This window comes from Ceratotherium simum, chromosome 4 (genome assembly GCF_057802395.1).
Source record: "Ceratotherium simum simum isolate JZ-2026a chromosome 4, ASM5780239v1, whole genome shotgun sequence".
Classification (NCBI taxonomy): domain Eukaryota; kingdom Metazoa; phylum Chordata; class Mammalia; order Perissodactyla; family Rhinocerotidae; genus Ceratotherium; species Ceratotherium simum.
In genome coordinates, this window is record NC_141903.1 from 89,862,696 (window position 1) to 89,883,873 (window position 21,178).

At 39.8% G+C, this 21,178-nt stretch overlaps 2 protein-coding genes across 5 annotated transcripts in view; one reads left to right on the forward strand and one right to left on the reverse strand.

Annotated features, from left to right (window-relative positions):
• POLK (DNA polymerase kappa) overlaps positions 1 to 18,755 on the reverse strand; it is a 66,496-nt gene extending 47,741 nt beyond the window's left edge. Inside the window, exon 1 of one of the 3 annotated variants that reach the window (XM_087430156.1) lies at positions 18,724 to 18,755. The gene's annotated coding sequence lies outside the window, so the exon portion shown is untranslated. Of the gene's footprint in view, positions 1 to 16,707; positions 18,697 to 18,723 lie in introns of those variants that run through there. The other 2 variants (XM_087430158.1, XM_014794251.2) reach the window with 2 other exon arrangements.
• A 239-nt stretch (positions 18,756 to 18,994) lies between these two features.
• CERT1 (ceramide transporter 1) overlaps positions 18,995 to 21,178 on the forward strand; it is a 114,222-nt gene continuing 112,038 nt past the window's right edge. For both annotated transcript variants that reach the window (XM_087430159.1, XM_087430160.1), the window contains exon 1: positions 18,995 to 19,481. In XM_087430159.1, coding sequence (XP_087286285.1) covers positions 19,386 to 19,481 — 96 coding nt within the window. In that variant the 5' untranslated portion in view covers positions 18,995 to 19,385. The remainder of the gene's footprint in view (positions 19,482 to 21,178) is intronic.

Genomic DNA, 21,178 nt, shown 5'->3' on the forward strand with positions numbered 1-21,178 from the left:
AAGGAGGAAAAGGTTCTCCTGTAGTACCTTTTTCGGTACTGTAATAATTTTTTAAGTTCTACAATCTCAAATGTTACCATTTTAATATAAAATTACATAAGAAGCCAGGATAATAAGGTAGGGTTACACTACAATGGGAAACTGAGCTATTATACTCTTTATCACTATACCAGGTCCTACATTATTGGAAGAAAAATATTGAATAAAGTCAGAAAGAGTTGTACTAGATATTATTTTCCTTTTCTGGAAAAACGATCCTTTCAATTATCCCCTCTGCCAAACTGCTCCAGTTTTTTGAGTCTTAATCTTGATATTATTTCTTGATCCACTGCTACTGATTTCTTTTCTTTCTTTTTTTTTTTTTGTGAGGAAGATCAGCCCTGAGCTATCATCCATGCTAATCCTCCTCTTTTTGCTGAGGAAGACCGGCTCTGAGCTAACATCTATTGCCAATCCTCCTCCTTCCCCCCCCCCCTCCAAAGCCCCAGTAGATAGTTGTATGTCATAGTTGCACATCCTTCTAGTTGCTGTATGTGGGACTTGGCCTCAACATGGCCAGAGAAGCGGTACGTCGGTGCGTGCCCGGGATTTGAACCTAGGCCGCCAGTAGCAGAGCATGTGCACCCAACCGCTAAGCCACAGGGCCAGCCCTGCTGCTGATTTCTTAGGTTTCTTATAGCTCTAAGCTATTAGCAAGAGTTTAAAACACTCTAGCAACATAACCCTTTTCAAATGAAATCTTAAGTAAAACCTCAAACTTTTCCTTAAATCTTTGTTCTACAAATGCTGTGCAGCTCTCCTATAATTTCTTCATATATATTCTATCACTAATGTAAAAGAATAAATAGGTAGCCTACAGAAAAGGGAAAATTAACAGCAACCTTCATTTCTTTGATTCTCCTAATTCCTTAAAAATATCTGTGTGAACACTGATATATATTGAAATTGTTACCAACTCCAAGACTACACTAACAGCATCTGGAATTTACATTCAATTAGCAAAAATAATTATTCTAATTGATGAGATAATTTCTCCTCTTCCCAGGGTTATATGCTGTAACTGGAGGGGGAGTAATAGTGGTTTCTTCTCAGTGATATTTAATTTGTTTTGAAGCTGCAAATAACATTAAAGGAAGACATGTGAAAGGGAGCATGGGTGGCCCCGTGGCTTAGTGGTTAAGTGCGCGTGCTCTGCTACTGGTGGCCGGGGTTTGGATCCCCGGTGTGCGCAGCGACGCACCACTTGTCCGGCCATGCTGAGGCAGCGTCCCACATACAGCAACTAGAAGGATGTGCAACTAGGACATACAACTATCTACTGGCTTTGGGTAGAAAAAGGGAAAAAAAAAAAAAACATGAGGCGGATCGGCAATAGATGTTAGCTCAGGGCTGGTCTTCCTCAGCAAAAAGAGGAGGATTAGCATGGATGTTAGCTCAGGGCTGATCTTCCTCACACAAAAAAAAAACCTTGTAAAACACTGAGCTAGAATAATTTATTAAACTATCATCTGTTACACAATAAGTGATTTATGTTACTTAATGAAAGCTATTAACCCACAAAAGGAAAAGCAGTCCAGACTTACTGATATCTATTTTTTCCTTAATGAGATCTAAATATAACTGCTTATTTTAAGACAGAGAAGACTTAATAAAAACAGTTCAATCCAAGAGGCATTTTAATATAGTGCAAAGAGTACTTGCGTTGAAGCCAGACAGACCTGGATTTAGATTTAAACTCTGAAATTTAACTAGTTGTGTCATCTTAGGCAATTTATGTGATTTCAAGGTCTATGAATCTTGGTATCTTGGTCTGTAAACCTTACTTCCCAGGGTTGTTGAGGATTCAGTGTATGAGATGTAAGAGCCCCTAGCATAGTAAATACACAGTGAGCATGCAACAAATGTGGATTCTCTCCTCTTTCATTCTTATTTATTTCTCTAAAATGTGACCAAGGCTACAGGCCTGGCTGCAAATATGAGCATGTAATTGATTGAGAAATCAAGGAAAAGAAAGAAAAATCTTCATTACTAAATAAATGACAAGTGAAAAAAATCACCCCCCTCTCCAGCCACCACACAAAATGCCACCTAACTTTAGGGAAGTCAGAAAGAACAAAAGGCACCCACCCCTCGGATCCTGTGGAATTTGGTGAACCAACAAGAGAATATTCTTCACGGCTTTTAAGGCTTTACCACTGCCATGATCCCAAAATTCAAATCAAGGTACCAAGCAGTTATATTTTAGTTTCCTTAAGTCAATGAATACAATATTAAGGTAACCAAGTCTAGACACATATGAAATTTCAACATTTATACCTAATGTTGAATTTGATCTCATAATGCTTAACTGCATGAAAGCACTGGCATAATGTGTTTGGCACGACTGATTTAAAAATCACATATATTACTGTCTAGTATATGTGCAGAAATACTTTATATTAATGAAGCTTGACAAATAAATGCACTTCTAATGTTAAAAAAATCACATTACTGTACTTCCAAGAATAAATCAAGTTTTCAGGGTAAGGTTTTAAATTAAATCCCAGGATACACCCAAGACAATCTCTGGAACTCTAGTTTAGAACATGCATATTTTAAAAATTCTTTTTTTTTTTTTTTTTTATTTTTTCCCCCCAAAGCCCCAGTGGATAGTTGTATGTCGTAGCTGCACATCCTTCTAGTTGCTGTATGCGGGACTCGGCCTCAGGATGAACGGAGAAGTGGTGCCTCGATGCGCACCCGGGATCCGAACCACCAAGCCACAGGGCCAGCCCTAAAAATTCTTATATTAACAGATAATTTTAATCTCTTAATCTAAAAGTGCACTTGTATTATATAACCTTCACAGGTAAGCAAATGCATCTCTGCCTCTGCAGGACTCCACAATTTTCTTAAAAAATGGAAAATGAATCCCCTGCCTTGGTTTCCTTGTGGAATTTTTCTTTTAGATTTCCAATCCAGTAATTGTTGGAAACATTTCTACTGTCCTGACCAGGCCTCAAAGGGTTGGGAGTCAAGTAGACTCTGAAAACAACATCCATTTATTTCAATAGAGATTAAAACCACATAGCTTGTTACCTCCTTTACTCAAAGGCTTAGGGTTAAGAATAATAGCAACCTATTTTGGGGACGTAAAATCTAGTCCCTGCTATGTGACCATAATTTCTAAAAGGTTAAAATAGGGCCGGCCCCGTGGCTTAGTGGTTAAATGCACACGCTCCCCTGCTGGCGGCCCGGGTTCGGATCCCGGGCCCGCACCAACGCACCGCTTGTCTGGCCATGCTGTGGCTGCGTCCCACATACAGCAACTAGAAGGATGTGCAGCTATGACATACAACTATCTACTGGGGCTTTGGGGGGAAAAAATATATAAATAAAATTATAAAAGGTTAAAATAATGTATTCATCTTTATTAAAGGTAAGAGCTTGAATTTATCAGATTTCAGAATTTTAAACCATAATGGCACTAGCATATTTGCAAAACCTACTAAGTTAATATTTTTGCCAAAAACCAGTTGTCAATCCCAGTAAACTACCATGGTTAATTCTGACCCTGTTATTAAATCTGCACATGGTATAGCATTATGAAAACTGGTCAAATGTTGACAGTAGCTCCCAGCATATGAAGCATTCATTTCTATACTGTCGAGTACCCTAACAAAATTTGTTCTACAAATGAAATATGCATTTCCTAATAATACTAAAATAATTACTTTTAATAATATACTTCACAGATGCTAAGAAAACCAAGAAAAAGGTACAACAAACGAATACCATACTGTGTAATTGACTCACTTCTTATGAACAAAATACAGAAGTGATGAGATGTCATGTCCAAAAATGGGGTATAAAAGAATGTGACTTCTGGGTCAGCCCTGGTGGCCTAGTGGTTAAGTTCGGTGCCCTCTGCTTTTGGTCTGGGTTCGGTTCCCAGGTGCAGACCCACACGACTGTCTGTCAGTGGCCATGCTGTGGTGGCAGCTCACACACAAAAAGAGGAAGACTGGCAGTGGATGTTAGCTTAGGGCAAATCTTCCTCAGCAAAAAAAAAAAAAAGAACGTGACTTCTATCTTGGATGCTCTCATTCTCACTTGGATTACTCACCCTGGGGAAGCCAGCTGCCATGTGAGGCAGCCCTGAGAGGAGGCCTATGTGAGTTAGCTTGGAAGTGGATCCTCCTCCAGTCAAGTTTTCAGATAAGACTGCAGCCCTGGACAATAGCTTAACTACAATCTCACGAGCCAGAGGCACCCAGTTAAATCACACCAGGATCCTTGTTCCACAGACACTCTGAGATAGTAAATTTATAGTTTACTCTCAAATTCTATAATTATCTCATTAAGGATCAGCACTGGTCCACAGACCACATTTTGAGTAGCACTGCTATAAAACAACTGTATACTAAAGATTAGTAATGTTTTCATTTGAATAAAAGTGAAAATTTAAAACATACTAATAAACTTATCAACTGAATAATGTTTATGACAAATAACTTTATCTCCTGGAATCTGTGCAGGAAAAAATAAGGCAATATTTTTTGCACTACTCAGAACTAAAATATACATTTCAAGAGGGTAAAAACTGGTACAGTGCTAGGCCAGTAAGCCTTTTATTTAATGAATGTATCATGAATGAATGAATGATGGGCAGATTAATATACAAAAAGGAATAAAATTAATGGTACCACCTCAGTTAAGTCTTTTTACATGCAATAATTGTAAAAGCTAACATTTGGATCTTAATAATGTTTTACAACATGGATTATCCCATTTAATCTCCATAAGAGATGAGGAAACTAAGGTGCAAATTTAATAGGTAGCTTAGATAAGGTCATACAGATTAGGGACTGTATTTCAGGTCTGGCTTCAAAGCCCTCACACTTAACCGTTACACTATAAATACAAGGAAAGTAAAATAAAAAATTAGTGGGAACAGTAGTTGTTTTGCAGACTGATAATGGAAGTAACGTGAAAGTGGTGTGAATGATAACAGATACAATATCATACATTACACTATAATAAAAGGCACAATTTATGGTCTAAATTTATCTTTAAGTGACATTATATTTTGAAAACTCTCTAGAAGCCTAAGAAGTCTTCAAATGAAGAATATGAAACAATGACAAGGAAACTAAAATAAAATTATGAAAATATGATGTCCATTCAGACTTTTCTAAAAACCATGAACTTTTTAAAGAAATATTAATAGATGAGGTTTTTTGAGTATCCTGAAATCTGAAAAACATTGTACAAAGAAAATATATTTGGGGATCAACTGCAGATCCTCCTTGTGATCCGAAGGGCAATTTTTTCAATTATCATGGCATCTGAAACAAACAGTTCATTTTTACCAAGCACTGCCTTACCTAATAACTTAAATAAAACTCAATTATAAAAAAGCCATATATTTCTGCCTAAAGCAACACAGAAAATAAAGGGAAAGCATTATTCATAAGAAGACTTTGTCTGAAAACGAGAGCTTCCCAAATTTTGTCTTTGTACAAGTCAAACTAGCAGCAAAAGTGATTTCTCTTTTACAATATTCAGTAGTTTCTTCTGTGTCAAGATATAGCCAACCTCTCTAAAGTTGGGGGAAAAAAAAAGAAACAGATGAAAATACAAACTATGAAATTCCATAGAGGTTGCCTATATTTGCTAAAAAAATATGTACGAATCAATGATAACTAACATTTTCTAACAACTTAGCACGTGCCAGGCAGGTACTAAGTGCTTAATAAGCATTCTCTCATTTATTCCTCATGATTACTCACTAATTCAGATATTATCCCAATAAAGTATATATTAGTAAGATATATAAAGAAATCGAGGCTTAGAGAATTTATGTAATTCACCCATGATCACAGGAGGTATCCAAGCTGAAATTCAAATCCAGATTTTGTCTCCAGAGCCCACATTCTTATCAGTATGCTAAATATATATAACTACTGCCTAAGATGCCAGCAGGATTATTTTATCTTCATTCTTGAATGATGTTTTCACGAGATATAGAATTGAGTTGACAGTTTTTTTCTTTCAGTACTTTAAAGATGCTGCTCCATTGTTTTCTAGTCTCTGTTATTTCTGTTAAGACGATGATCGTTCAAATTGCTGTTCCCTATATGTGATGTGCCCTTTTTTTCTGACTGCTTTCCAGTTTTTCTCTTAACCTTTGGTTTTCAACAGTTTGGTCATGATGTGCCCAGCACATCCCTAGACCAGCCTCCTGTGTTCTCTGTGAACACTTCCCTCTACCCCTGCTTCCTCTTCCTCTGCCCTTTTAAAGATCTGAAGGTTTTCTCTGTCCCTGACATGCAGCAGGGCTGCCTTCCTCTTCCCCTCCCACCTTCACATTGTATATATTTAACTTTTTTTCTATTTTTCCAAAATACTCCCTAAAGAGGAAGAGAAAAAAGGCTTTCCAAGGCTTCAAAAATTCCCAACCCTTTTTTCAAGAACATGACTTACAACAAAATCTGTTTGAATCATGTACCTGTTTAACTTCTATCGGCAATATCAAGTACTATACTAATGGTTTTTTTTTTTTTTTTTTTTTGTGAGGAAGATCAGCCCTGAGCTAACATCCATGCTAATCCTCCTGTTTTTGCTGAGGAAGACCGGCTCTGAGCTAACATCTATTCCCAATCTTTCTCCTTTTTCTCCCCAAAGCCCCAGTAGATAGTTGTATGTCATAGTTGCACATCCCTCTAGTTGCTGTATGTGGGACGCGGCCTCAGCATGGCTAGAGAAGCGGTGCGTCGGTGCGCACCCTGGATCTGAACCCAGGCCGCCAGTAGCGGAGCACACGCACTTAACTGCTAAGCCACGGGGCCGGCCCTATACTAATCTTAAGCATAAAATAGTTTGGGTTCTCATTCCATAAAAAACTAGCAATAATCCCTAGAAAGAAGCAAAGGTCTTTTTGGAGAAGGTGTTTGTCTCTGGAGTCTGCCAGTGTTTCTCTACTTCACACATCTTTTCACAGGTCTGCTTGAGAGCTAATGTAAATATTACTACATGTCGGTCATTGATCCCCTTAACTTCACTTTGGTTTTTGATAATTCTCTCAGATTGTGATTTATAAAGTATGGTTCTACTGTGAAATGCTTATTACAGTAGGATCTACATGATAGCCATACTTTGAAAAATTCTGTTAATATTTTAGATATTTCTAACTTATGAAAATGGCCTAGTCAGATGTCCCAATGAGCAAATATTTATTATACACTTTATACATGATTTTTTACACCTCTATTTTTGTACTTTATACATCTATTTTTGTGTGTGTGTGAGAGGAAGACCAGCCCTGAGCTAACATCCGATGCCAATCCTCCTCTTTCTGCAGAGGAAGACTGGACCTGGGCTAACATCCCTGCCCATCTTCCTCTACTTTATATGGGACCTCACCAGAGCATGGCTTGACAAGCGGTGCATCAGTGCGCGCCTGGGACCCGAACCGGTGAACCCCGGGCTGCGGCAGCAGAGTGTGCGCACTTAACCGCTTGCGCCACCGGCAGGCCCCTACATCTGTTTTTCAAAAATGCAAAAATTTCACTTGATTGGGCAAAGATAAGTGAACTAGTAATATATTAAAATGTGCTTTGATCTTTAAGATGAGTGCCTTATTTGGTCAAATTATTATTATTTTGGAATACATTACAATGGCTAACACTCGCACCTGCCACAGAAGAAGCAAATACAAACTAGTTCTCGTTTGGTTATGAAACAAAATAAGGAATGTAGTTATATTAACCCTTGGAATACCATAAGGATCTATTAGATCCAATTTTAGTTTTTGAGTTTTTTCTTTGAGCAACTTTATTTGTAAGCATTGATATTTTATATCTTATTCTTTCTTAGAAATCTCCCAAAGAACAAAAATAAAATTATTATTTTTTTTAACAGAATAAAATTCACTCTATCTTGCAATTTCTATATGGATCTATTTGACTCCTTTATAAACTGAAGATACGTTATAGTGATTCTTTTATAAGTTGGAGACACATTATGGTGATCCCTTTTATAAACTGAAGATACATCATGGTATCTATGGGATCTTATTTTTCCTAAATCTTGAGTATTTTGCCATTTTATCATCCTAGGAATTATTTAATCATTATTTATCAATTATTTTTTAGCAGTTATGCTAAAAAATAAAATAATAAGAAAATGGAATCACCTAGAAAGAAGATCTAATGGTGAAATAAATCATCACTATTACATCATCTGTCAGTTTTCTTATTGTGTTGCACACAGTATCATATCTTTCAAAGTATAAGAGAAGCATAGAGACCATTTTTGCAGGCAGAGAGAGTTGGTAGCTTTCATTAAACATAGTTGAGAGTTCTGAATTTTTCATTTTCTGCCCATACTGGCAAAGAGAAGAAAACTGACAGAAGAGTTTCAAAATTATTTGACAAATCAGAGGATGAATGCAAAAAGACTAATAGCATTCTAGACGATAATGATGGTGAAATTGATCTCATAAGCAAAATCTCAACTATGAATTTTCAGATGATTCAAATATATTTTTTCAAACTCAAGAATCAATGAATGAACAAGGCATTTTTAAGAATAAAAAGCAAATATAGTATTTCCATCCAGTTAGTCATTCAACAGGAAGGATTTCATCACACAGTATTTTGCAACAAGAACTTGGAACATCCCCTTTTGCTAGCAGGATGTATGACAGTGTTCTGTCATCCTTTATGATCTTTGTGCACTAAAAGTTACTTAATATAGTTTGTAAATGAACAAATGCTTACGGGCAGATGTATATATAAAGGGGATAGGAAGGAAATAGATGATGTAGAATGAAAATGTTTTGCAATTATGGAGTAAAGAAAATGGTTGTCTTCTCTTTAACAAGATTATGAGATATCAAAGATTTCAATGTTATTGCATTTTGATGATATAAGTGCAAGATAAAGAACCAGAAGTAATGATGAGCTAGAATCTATTAAAGATACATATGAAATCTGGAATCTTTATTTACAGGATGGATAGTTCCAGGATCATGTATAAAAGTTGATGAGCAGCTAGTTGCTTTCAAAGGACATCAGCCATTTCAGGAATACAAGGAACAACAATCTGAGTTTACAAAGTTTCAATTTTTCTTACACTATCTAATAAAGTTGTTCACTATTCCTTTATTGTTACTTCTCAAGATTATTCATAAATTACTCAAAAATATAAAAAAATAAGAAGATAAATGCCAATGGCTATTTTTCCTGATATATAAGAGTTTAATCAATATATAATTCCTTTATCAACATTAGACAAAAAAATAATTGCAACAGGCTCCAAAGATCACTTAAATTATTTATGGGTAATTAGAAAATAGACTTGCTAGCACACACACACTCCTTTAGTTATCAGTCACAGAAAAAAAAATTGTAAACTGGCTACGTAATACGCTATTGCAGCTTAAAAATGTGCATGTATGTGGATGAATTTTCTTCAAAGAAAATGGTCAAACTCAGGAAAAACTATGCAACATACCTAGAAGGTAATCTGGCTCTAACAAATACTCAAATCTTTAATCATTTTAGGATAATAGTTTTTTTTAGTCTAAAATTAATTTTATATGTATTAAAAATACATAGTATAAGCCTCTGAGGTTCACAAGTCTAGGCTATTTACTAGCTATGACTTTGGGTAACTTATTTAACTTCTTTGAACTTTATTTATATGTAAAATAAGGATAATGTCTATCTTGCACGATTTTTGAGAAGAGTGAATATAAATGTAATAAATCTAAAACAAAGCCTGACATTTAGTAGGTCTTTAACAAATGATACTTCCTCCTCACAAAAACCTACGATGGAATTTAGTTCTTCAGTCTCTCGTTAATTTTAACCATGCTAGTGATTTTTCTCTGGGGCCTTGTTAATTGCAATTCCTACAGTTTCCCTTCAATCATCGATGACTAAATTTATTCTACTCATCAATAAATATTTACAGAACACTTACTATGTGACAGGTGATTTTAAATCTTTACTTGCTCTTTAATAATAATGTAACTGTTAAAAACATACCAATATCTTTTTATACTTAATTATTGTCTGTATTCCTAGATAGTAAAATGCTAGGAAACAATGAATCTACGGAAGATGTGGTATATATCTCATTTTTATAGCACCCCAATCAGGATCATCATACAGCAGGTCTTAATACCTTAAAGAGGATGAAGATAAACTGTATATTCATAAACTCTTTGTATCACCATAACAACAAATGTGTTCTATAACAATTTTTTTCAGCTAACTGGACTAAGAGGAGGATCTGAAATTACAGTAAAAGTGAAACAATGAAAGGGCTGGGGAGAAAAACAGGAAGCAAAACATTTACAAAATAACTATCATGAGGATTCTACCCATACTTAAAAATACCACACTACTTTATATAGTATAACTTAAACACATTAACAAAAGAATTTCTCAATGTAACAGGAAAAGAAGTTAAAAGTTAACAGACTCAAAAGCTTGGGGAAAAACACAGAAAGAAAATGTGTACACATAGATAGTAGACACTAATATCGCTGTTCATCTAGTATAGATTTATATCGGGTACTTTTTTGACTCAAGTTATAGCGAACCCTATGAAACACCAACTACCATGACAAGTTTTTATCTCACAAAACCAAATAGATGTAAATAAAAGATAATGGAACACAATTTCGATTTTCTTCAACAGCAAGAAAAAGTATTTCCGCTTGGGACACACCTGTCTTGGCTCTCCTCTGTACAACAGGAAACAGGATAAAAAGGTAGCCTACATGTTCTTTGAAATTCTGTTTCTGAATCACTGTCTTCTTGTGGAATGTAAGAACTTTCTATGGGATATGACGTATTCTTAAGTAGCAGCTGTATGCAGTGCATTAAGGTATCAATGAGCACCTCTCGCTGCCAAATACATTTGTCCTTGGAGAGTTAAATGGTAAAAATCAACACACAAGGATGTTATTCACAGGGCCTGGAAAAATGGTGAGAAGATTAGGAGCTTTAGGGATACTGATGTGGGAAACAGGATTGAAGTAAAAATTAAGAATCGGCATAACATAAGCTTTTCTTCTCCAGTCCTATGAGTCAATTAAAACAGGATGGAAGGCATGTTATGAAGAAGGTACCATTATAGCTTATTTTTCTTCCAGCTTCTCACTCTTTCTCACCTACTCCCTCCTCTGCTTTTCCCATCGCTGCTGCTGCTGACTGCTACGGTAGAGGAAGAACAGAAGAGGAAAAATAGTAACAGATAACAGTAGTATATAACATATATAAGCAGTAGTAATGCAGGGGAAGGAGAGGAATGAGGAGAAAGAAAATATGTAGGGAGGTGAGAGAAATTCTGCAGCTGTCTGGCTATGGGGACCATTCATATGAAAAGAATGCACAGAAATTGGTCAAATTAATTACAAGGTTGCATTTTTTTTTTCCAGCCCTGAGCTAACATCCCTGCTAATCCTCCTCTTTTTGCTGAGGAAGACCGGCTCTGAGCTAACATCCATTGCCAATCCTCCTCCTTTTTTTCCCCAAAGCCCCAGTAGATAGTTGTATGTCATACATAGCTCCACATCCTTCTAGTTGCTGTATGTGGGACGCAGCCTCAGCACGGCCAGAGAAGCGGTGCTTCGGTGCGCGCCCGGGATCTGAACCCAGGCCGCCAGCAGACACTTAACCGCTAAGCCACGGGGCCGGCCCATTTATAACATTTTTAACGTGACAAGACTCATTAAATAGTTTACATGATAACTTGGTGGAAAGAGATCAGCAAATAAGGACGATCCTTTTTTCTTTAAAATTCCAAACAGCCATTGTTTTAACTAGAAAGACCTCAGACAAGTGGCCTACAGAGATCCAGTGGAAGCAGGATTAAACAACAGGGTTAGAGATTAGGGTTTACCACTGTCAGGTGGTAGGGGGAAAGGTTACCTTCTTGCAACGTAAAAACCACTAGTTCAGCTATTATAGTTACATGTGAACCTTTCTTACCTTGTTTTCTGTTATAATCTCCTTGAAGGCAGAGCCCCCACAGCCCCTCCCCATGTTTTTTTACTTTTTACTATCTTAAAATCACCCACAGTAGTCAACATGTATCTTGCATATGGCATAATTGTTAAATTATTAACTGAAAGATGAGGTTTAATTAATTAATTATATTGAATGCCTTCTATGTGCTGAGCACTATCCTAGGAACTAAGGATAGAACAAAGTTATAAAAAAGAGGTCGGCCCAGTGGCATAGTGGTTAAGTTCGCACGCTCCGCTTCAGTGGCCTGGGGATTGCCAGTTTGGATCCCAGGCGCAGATCTACGCACAGCTCATCAAGCCATGCTGTGGCAGCAGGCCATATAAAGTAGAGGAAGAAGGGAACGGATGTTATCCCAGGGTGAATCTTTCTCAGCAAAAAAGAGGAGAATTGGCAACAGATGTTAGCTCAGGGCTAATCTTCCTCACAAAATAAATAAATAAATAAAAATAATAAAGATTTTCTAAAATAAGAAAAAAGTTATAAAAGAAATGGGTGAAAAAGACTAAAAATTCTTGCCCGCAAGGAACTCACATTCTAGTGGAAGAAAATAATATATGCAGTCTAATACATCCATTTAAACATTTATTATGTGCTAGTGTGTGCTCTGCCCTTGAAAAGGGCATAATCCCATTGCTTGACAATGGGATTTTCACATATGTTAAAGGATATTTTTTCCTCAGAACGCCCCCTCCCCCACCCCTACAGTTAGACTATAATGAAAACTACATATATTAGATATGCTTGTTGTTTCTAGCCGGCCTCTCATTCCCAACAAACCACAGAAGGCGTAGCCTTATATTCCACACTTTTGGGAAAAGCTAATTAGAGCACTGGCGGGCCAACTTTCTGTTTCTTTTAAGAATCTGGGGGCCGGCCTGGTGGCACAAGCGGTTAAGTGCACGTGCTCTGCTGTGGCGGCCCAGGGTTCGCCGGTTCGGATCCCGGGCACGCACTGACGCATCGCTTGGCAAGCCATGCTGGCGCAGCGTCCCATATAAAGTGGAGGAAGATGGGCACGGATGTTAGCCCAGGGCCAGTCTTCCTCAGCCAAAAAAAAAAAAAGAGGAGGATTGGCAGATGTTAGCACAGGGCTGATCTTCCTCACTCACTCTCACACACACACACACACACACACAAAGAATCTGAACTAAAAGACATCGAGAGGGCCCTGAAACTGAGAGGTAGTTAAACCAAGTTGGACAATATGCAAGATGAGAGTTAAAAGAGACAGAGAAACAGACTGAGAACACAAGAACACAGAGATGAAAGATACCATGAGGCCCCAGAGATGGACGGAAAAACACTAAGTCCTCATTTTCCAAGTTTCCAACAAGGCCCAGCTGAGGATTCAGAGATCTCTATAATAACCTTCCCTTATTTGAGGAACGCTGAATGTATTTCTGCCCCCTTCAATCAAAAGAACCTTGATAAGACCAGTAAGAGTAAAGTATCCAACTGTTCAACCATAATCAACTGATCACTATGCCCAATGTGGCTCCTTCTGAAATTGTAACCTCCAGCCACAATCTCCTTCCAGTAGTATCCTGATGCCATTCTACTATCATCCTTTGTCTTCAAGTGGGGAGGGAGGACTCAGACACTGCCGGGGGGTGTAAACTAATGCAACCTTTTTGGAGGACAATTTGATAGTATCACACTGTAATATGTACATATTCTCTACTTCAGCAGTCCATCATTGGGAATTTACCCCCAGAAAAGAGCTAGACAAGTGCACAAAAACAAAGTTAAACCAATGTTTATTAAAGCATTTTTGTAATAGCAAAAAAATGAAAAACTTTGATTGCCTATCAAAAGACGAATTCTACGCAGTCATTAAAAACAATGCCATAAAATAGATGTTCACAATATATTAAATTAAAAATGCAATTTGTACAATGGTATAAATACTGTCTCTCTCTCTCTATATATATATGTGTTTCTATTCTGAAAATCATAAATAGTGCTCTCAGGAAAAAAATGAGGGGACATGCATAAAAAAGAAAAGCAAGTCCCATATTTCATTGCTTCAAAGACACATTTTTTCCACATTTTAACATCTCTAAAATTGAGATGCCTCACATAATCCTCATGAGTGAGACAGCAGTTGTGACATAATTGTCATTACCTATGCATCAAAACATGAAGAACAGGTCTCAGCAGCTTGGGGGAAAAAACTCTGAAGACAATGATGGGGCCTTCTTAAGGAATGTTGCAATCATCAATTCTCTTGATGGTGAAGAAGAAAATATGTAAAAACAGGGACATCAACAACTCTAAATTGAAAATTAATTTAGAAGACTCTGAATGTGAAGAGACTAACTGATCCTTAACTAATCTGTATCACTTATAATTACCTTTTCTTCTATTACAAAAGTGATACATTTACATATACACATGTACACACATACTCACACCTATATAGATATATTTTTCTCCTACAAAATAGTACAAAGAAGAAAATTCAAGTGGTCCATAATTTCACCACACAGATAATTATTCAAGACATTAAAATAGGAAAAAAAAACCCAGCTGTTATTCATATGTTGTATTTTGTTCGTCTTGTAATTTTTAGACTGTTGCTCTTCATAGATCATTACCTCTATTTCATAGATTAATATCTCTATTTCTAAATTTGCAAAACCATGTTTCTTACATAAATCCCTAATTTTTAACTGTTTATGTTTCAGTTTGGAACAGCATTATAAAAAACAGTTAAATTCCTAGGTTAGCTAAAAAGAACTATAACTCAAAAAGCATCTTTAATACATACTGTGGGAATATAGAACCTATAAGCTCTGTTATGGACTACACTGTGTCCCTCCAAAATTCATATTTGAAGTCCTAACTTCCAACGTGACTGTATTTGGAGATAAGGCCTATAAAGAGGTAATTAAGGTTAAGTAAAGTCATAAGTGTGGGGTTCTTATAAGAAGAGGAAGAGGTGGGCCGGCCCTGTGGCTTAGTGGTTAAGTGCGCGCGCTCCACTACTGGTGGCCCGGGTTCAGATCCCGGGCGCGCACTGACACACCGCTTCTCCGGCCATGCTGAGCCCGCGTCCCACATACAGCAACTAGAAGGATGTGCACCTATGACATACAACTATCTACTGGGGCTTTGGGAGGAAAAAGGAGGAGGAGGCAATAGATATTAGCTCAGAGCCGGTCTTCCTCAGCAAAAGAGGAGGATTAGTATGGATGTTAGCTCAGGGCTGATCTTCCCCACAAAAAAAAAAAAAAAAGAGGAAGCGGGACTAGAGCTACCCAGTCTGTGTATTCTGTTATGGCAACCTGAGCTGACCAATAAAGGCTCTTTACAGCACCATTTCTAAAAATTAGACAATCTTTTCAGTTTCAATGTGGGACATCCTCTCCTGTTACAGTTACAGAATTGAGAACAAATATTTCCCCTCATTCCTCTATCTGTTAATCAGTAAAATTGCAAAGAGTCTCAGTTCCAATACCTCAGTGTCTTCTGGCTTCTGTGTTTTGCCAGTGGGAGTGGAAGGCAGGGATGAAGTCTTTGGGATTGGTGTTTAGTGGAGATAAAAGCTGGGAGAATGAGATAAGGTGGAAAACAGGGAGAAAGAGGAATTGAAGAACTCTAGTGGGATGAGAAGGCTGGAAACAGGATACTTGGGCTCAAACTACAACTATGCTTTTTACTAGCTGTATAACCTTTGGAAAGTTATTTAACTTCTCTGTGGTTCAGTTTATTCATGTGAAATATAAGAAATAGAAACAGAATAGAAATAATAAATTCTACATTGGAGTTAAATAAGACAGCATAGATGTAAGAGCTGGATAAAGGAAAGATTTTCAAAATCATTAGCTGAATTAAGAGCATAGTTGCTCTGATATACTTATCTACAGGATATATTATTTATTTACACAATTCTTCCCACTTTGAGAGGTATTCTGAAGCAAAGAAAAGCGTATGATCTCTGAAATCAGATAGGTCTGTGTTCAAATCCTAACTCTGCCACTTAGCAGCTATACAACATTGGGTAACTTAGCCTCCCTGAGCTTCAGCTGCATTATCCTTATTTTTTAAACGCCCCCCCGCCAAGCCCCAGTAGATAGTTGTATGTCATAGCTGTACATCCTTCTAGTTGCTGTATGTGGGATGTGGCCTCAGCACGGCCGGAGAAGCGGTGTGTCGGTGCACGCCCGGGATCCAGACCCGGGCCGCCAGCAGCGGAGCTTGCGCACTTAACCACTAAGCCACGGGGCTGGCCCTGCAGTATCCTTAAAATGAGGCCAAACTTATATAGTTTGTAAGGAAAAAGTCAGATCAGGAATGTAAAACGCCTGACCCAGGCTAAGACTTAAAATTGTAAAGATGTCATTTTCTTTACAAATGAAGTGCATTCTCAATCCAAATCCCCATAGAATTTTTCACGCAATTTGACAAGCTGTTCTAAAATTAACCTGGAAGAGAAGATACACAAAAATATCCAAATGAAAAAGAACATTAGCAGAATTTTGCTATTATATATATGAAAACAGTGTAAAGTCAAGTAATTAAATCAGTATGGTATTAGCATAGGTAGACAAATAGATCAATGAAAAAGAATGGAGTCCAGAAACAGACCTGAATATCACATAGATATAAGGGTAAGAACAGACTATTCAATGAAGTGTTGGCCCAAGTGGCTGTCCTTAAGTAACAATTAAATTCCTACCTCATTCCATATACAAAAATAAATCCCAGGTGGGTTCAAGTTCTAAAAGTAAAAAAAAAAAAAATTACTAAAAGAGAAAATACAGAACATTCATAAGAGGGTTGGGGAAAGCTCTAAGTAAGAGAGAAATCTCAGAAGGTATCCCTCTCACCAGAGAACAGAAAGCAAGCTCACGTTTTTTTATTCTTGTACTGCAATTTCTTCCCTTGAACAGAAATGAAGAGAATCCCAACCTCTAATGTGGTATTCTAATCAGTATACAAAAATCCTTCTGTACTTAAAAAAAATTTTTTAATAATCTTATAAGTATAGAGGAACAACGTGGCAAAAATCTTTTTTAAAAAGGAAATTTTCTCTCATATTAATATTAAATACAATGAAACAATTTCCTACTAAGTGGGCACCTTAGTGAGCTACGTGTTGGTGGTTACAACCACACACAACTTAGAAATGCACACAACAGAAAGTCCAATTTAAAAATAAACATATACTATGCTCCCACGATTCTAAACTGCATTATGAAGTGGATATCTCAACAATTCACAACCATTTAATAAGACTAATGACATTTTAAAACTTAGAGCTTAAAAGATCCAGAAATAGGAAGTCTAACTATATTAGGTAATCGGAAGGCAAAACAAAACTTAATTGCTTCAGTATTCAACATTCTAAAGGTATAATTTAGTAACTCAATAAAGAGGAAAAGATGTGCTGTGGATTTTCTTTTTTGTCTTTTGAATGACAACCTTGGGATTATGTTTTAATTAACACGTTAATACAGTATTTTCAAAAGCTTTATCTCAAGGTTTTATTCACCTGAATGGCTTTCAATTATTATCCCTTGATTTCACAATGGACAAAATTTGTAACTTATTTACATAGATTCAGCATCTATAAGTGTCAATCTAGGGGACTGAAAGATACCTTAGATATTTCTCAGAGGCACTTCCCATCATTCCGTTTTTTGCTAAAGATCCCAGTTAAATTGGCCACTATCGCTACCAGAGTTACTTCTGGCCACTGTGCCTTTTCCCCTAGGCTCGTAATTTCACTGCTATCCTCCCGTCCCTGCAGTAAGCAGGTATTCTTTCTAAGGTTTAACCAGGAATTTTACTGTTGGTAATGATTAGGAAATTAACAAGATGTAAAAATAGCAAACGAGAGAAAAGAACTGAAGCTACATAGCTCAAGATCTCACAATAAAAGTTATCCTTAAACGTATGCAAAAAGACTAGACGAGACGTTAGTTCTTTTACTGGTCCTTCCACTAATTCTGGTCCTAAAACAAAGCCAGCCTCCTATTGCCTAATCCCTTCCTATGCAATACGACTACTGCACTTGGATCTTTTCTACACAAGAGAGTTTCTATTCCAACCTTTCCCGTCTTTCAGAGAGAGGCGGGTCGGTAGAGATGGTTAACCTGGGGCTCAGGAAGATCCTCACCCACAACTCAGAGAAAACTCCAGGCTTTCATCTCACATTCTCATTTTACTTTAAAAGCTCCTCAAGCGTCATTTATTCTCAGACATCTTCAAAATGACTTTCCACAAAACAAAAACCGAAAATCTAACAACGAGAAGGGCTTGCTCTGGTGCGACGGGACTGAGCACGCTTCCTTCAAAAGCGGGAAACGTCAAGCGTGAAGACTCACTTCCAAAGAGCAAGGTGGAAGCCCTCCGAAATTGGCAGAGGAGTTTGGGCGGAAAGGAACTCCCGTGTCACCAGAGAGGTGGCAAACCCCTGGCCCGCGGCCGAGGCGGATGCGCCGGGTACACTCCCGCCTGGGCGAGCGGGAAGATGCTCCCGGGCTTTCGGGAAGCCGTCATGGAGGCAGGCCCGCCATCCTCAGCGGAGAGTTACCACGTCCGGGCCCGCAAGCCCAGGGGGTTCGTCACAAAGAGGCTCGGCAGAGATAAAAGCGCGGCCGAGGGGACGGGTCACGCAACTGTCACACGAAGCCCAGCCACTGCCTGACCGCCCCCAACGCGACAAGCCTTCCCGGCGCGGAGCACTCACCCGTTGCCTCAGGATCGCGACTACAACTCCCGGGAGGCTGCGCGGCCGACGGAGCAGCGACCTTCCCAAAATGCAGCGCGACGGCGTCCCCGTCCCTCCTCCTCCTCTCTCCGCTCCTCCCCCTCGTCTAGCCGCGTCACCCGGGAGGGCCGGAGGCAGGCGCGGGCGGAGATCCCGAGCCTCGGCGTGCCGCGTCAGACGTCGGGAGGGGCCGGGGCGGGGCCCGGGCGAGAGGGGAGGGCAGAGCGGAGGGGAGGGTAAATAGTGGGCCAGGCAGGAAGATGGCGGCGTAGCGGAGGTCTGAGTGGCCTCGGGTCTGCGGCTGGATTTCCTCGTCCGTCTTCCTCCCGTGTTTTTCTGGCTGAGCTTGGCATCGAGGGGGCTGAGTTCGGGCGGCCGCGCCGGGCGCAGCGCGGGGGTCACGGCGGCGGCGGCGGCTGACGGCTGGAAGGGCGGGCTTCCCTCGCCGCGCGTCCTCCTTCCCCGGTCCGCTCGGTGTCAGGCGCGGCGGGCGGACTTCGTCCCTCCTGCCGCTCCCCCCCGCGCCGGAGCGCGCTCCCCTGCCTTCGCCATCCCCCGACCCTTCACCCCGGGCACTGGGCGCCTCCTCCGGCGCAGCGCAGGGAGCGGGGGCCGGGCTCCTGCTCGGCTGTCGCGCCTCCATGTCGGATAACCAGAGCTGGAACTCGTCGGGCTCGGAGGAGGACCCGGAGACGGAGTCCAGGCTGCCGGTGGAGCGCTGCGGGGTCCTCAGTAAGGTGAGCACCCCGGCGGCCAAGGGCCCGCGGCCCGGACTCACCTGCCGTGAGGGAGCCGGGCCGCTGAGGGCGTGGGGTGGGGCTGGGCGAGAGGCGCGGGCCGTCCGGGCGGGGGCTGCGGAATGTGCCGGGGTGCGGGGCGGAGGGCCGCCGCGGCCGGGCCCGGGCCAGGGGGACGTGGGGTGCGGGGGAAGGGGACTGTCGTCCTCGCCTGCCCTGGCTCGGCGGCCGGGCACCGGGGAAGACGTGTCCCAGCCCCGGCTCCAGTTTGGGAACGAGATGCGACCGCGACTTGGGACCCAGGGCGCCAGCTGTCCCGGGTGTAGGAATCCAGGACGGACAAGAGCGGTGTCTGAACAGCTGGGTATGGGAGTGATGCCAGTCGGACCTCAAACGGGGGTAGCCGGGAGATGCCGAACAGAGGGAGGTTGAGGGTTCTGCGGCCGCGGCTGTTTAGACAGAAGCAGGAGCAGCCCGGCTTGGTGCTGAAATCGGAGGTGGTGAACTGTGCCAGGTTAGATGGGGTGAGACATCTCACTGAGGAGGACCTGTGTACTTTTCCCCTCATCCTTGACCCCAGTTCAGAAAAGAACTGTTGAATCAGCACATGATAGGTACAAGAAATATTCATAGTGACTTGGAACATGTCAGAAGGAGACCGACCTTTAGTCGAGGAAGAAGAGCGTTATTTAGTATTAATTTTAGTTAAAATATTCTTGCAGTCAGAGGACCAGTGTAAGGAAAAGACATCTTACTTTCGCTGTATTTTTTAAAACTCCCTTTTTCAAAATTTTAGCAATGCAGATAGTCACTTGTAGGACTTGAAGGCTAAGTTAAAATAGATGAGGCCTTTTTTAAGAGAGAAAGTGGGTGATCTTTTATTTTTCTTGGAGAGTTTTTTGGTTTTGGGTTTTTTTTTTTTCTTTTTAAGTTTTTGCTATCAGAAGGTTCACATTGTCTTTTTTACTTCCTTCTCCCTTCCTGTTAAACTTTTAGAAATGGCTGGAGCTAGCATTTAACTTGGAGAGGGGGAGCTGCGGCCAGTCCTTCAACAAGCTGGTTGGTCATAAGATACTAGGTCATGTGCAGCCACTGGCTATTAAGAAATCACCCTGTTCCCAGTATACATGCGTTGGCTAGGCATTTGGTCATCGTTTGTGGAATTGTTTCATATTAGGCGTTATATTGTCTTCAGAAGGCTGGTGAGAAAGAGCCTAAGAAAGGCATGAGATGTCAGAACTAAGGCTTGCAAGTGCTAACTTTTATTTGCATAGCAGAAAAATTATGGTGTGTGTTGGTATTGTGATCATTATTGGAATTTCCATGAAAAGTTTTCAGTAAAGTGAAGTTCCCTAGGATTTCTTTAGATTAAATATATCTTGTAATTTAGAAATCTGTATTGAACGCATTGTGTAATATAGGTATGCATTTTCAGATGGAATTGTTTTGTAATGGGTTCTTTGCTTCTCAGTGATTCTGGTAGTTTCATCACTTTTCTCAATAAATGAAAAGCAGACTTCCAAATTAGTATTGTGGTGACGTTAAATATTTTACAAAACAAGCTGTACATTTGACCTATTGACCATCAGTTTTGGGGGAGTGGGGGGAGGATTGGAGTGACTGGTGGAAAGAGCACCGGTGCTCTGAGTATTCACTGTGTGCAGAGCAGTGTAGTAGGTATATTGTATGACAAAAAG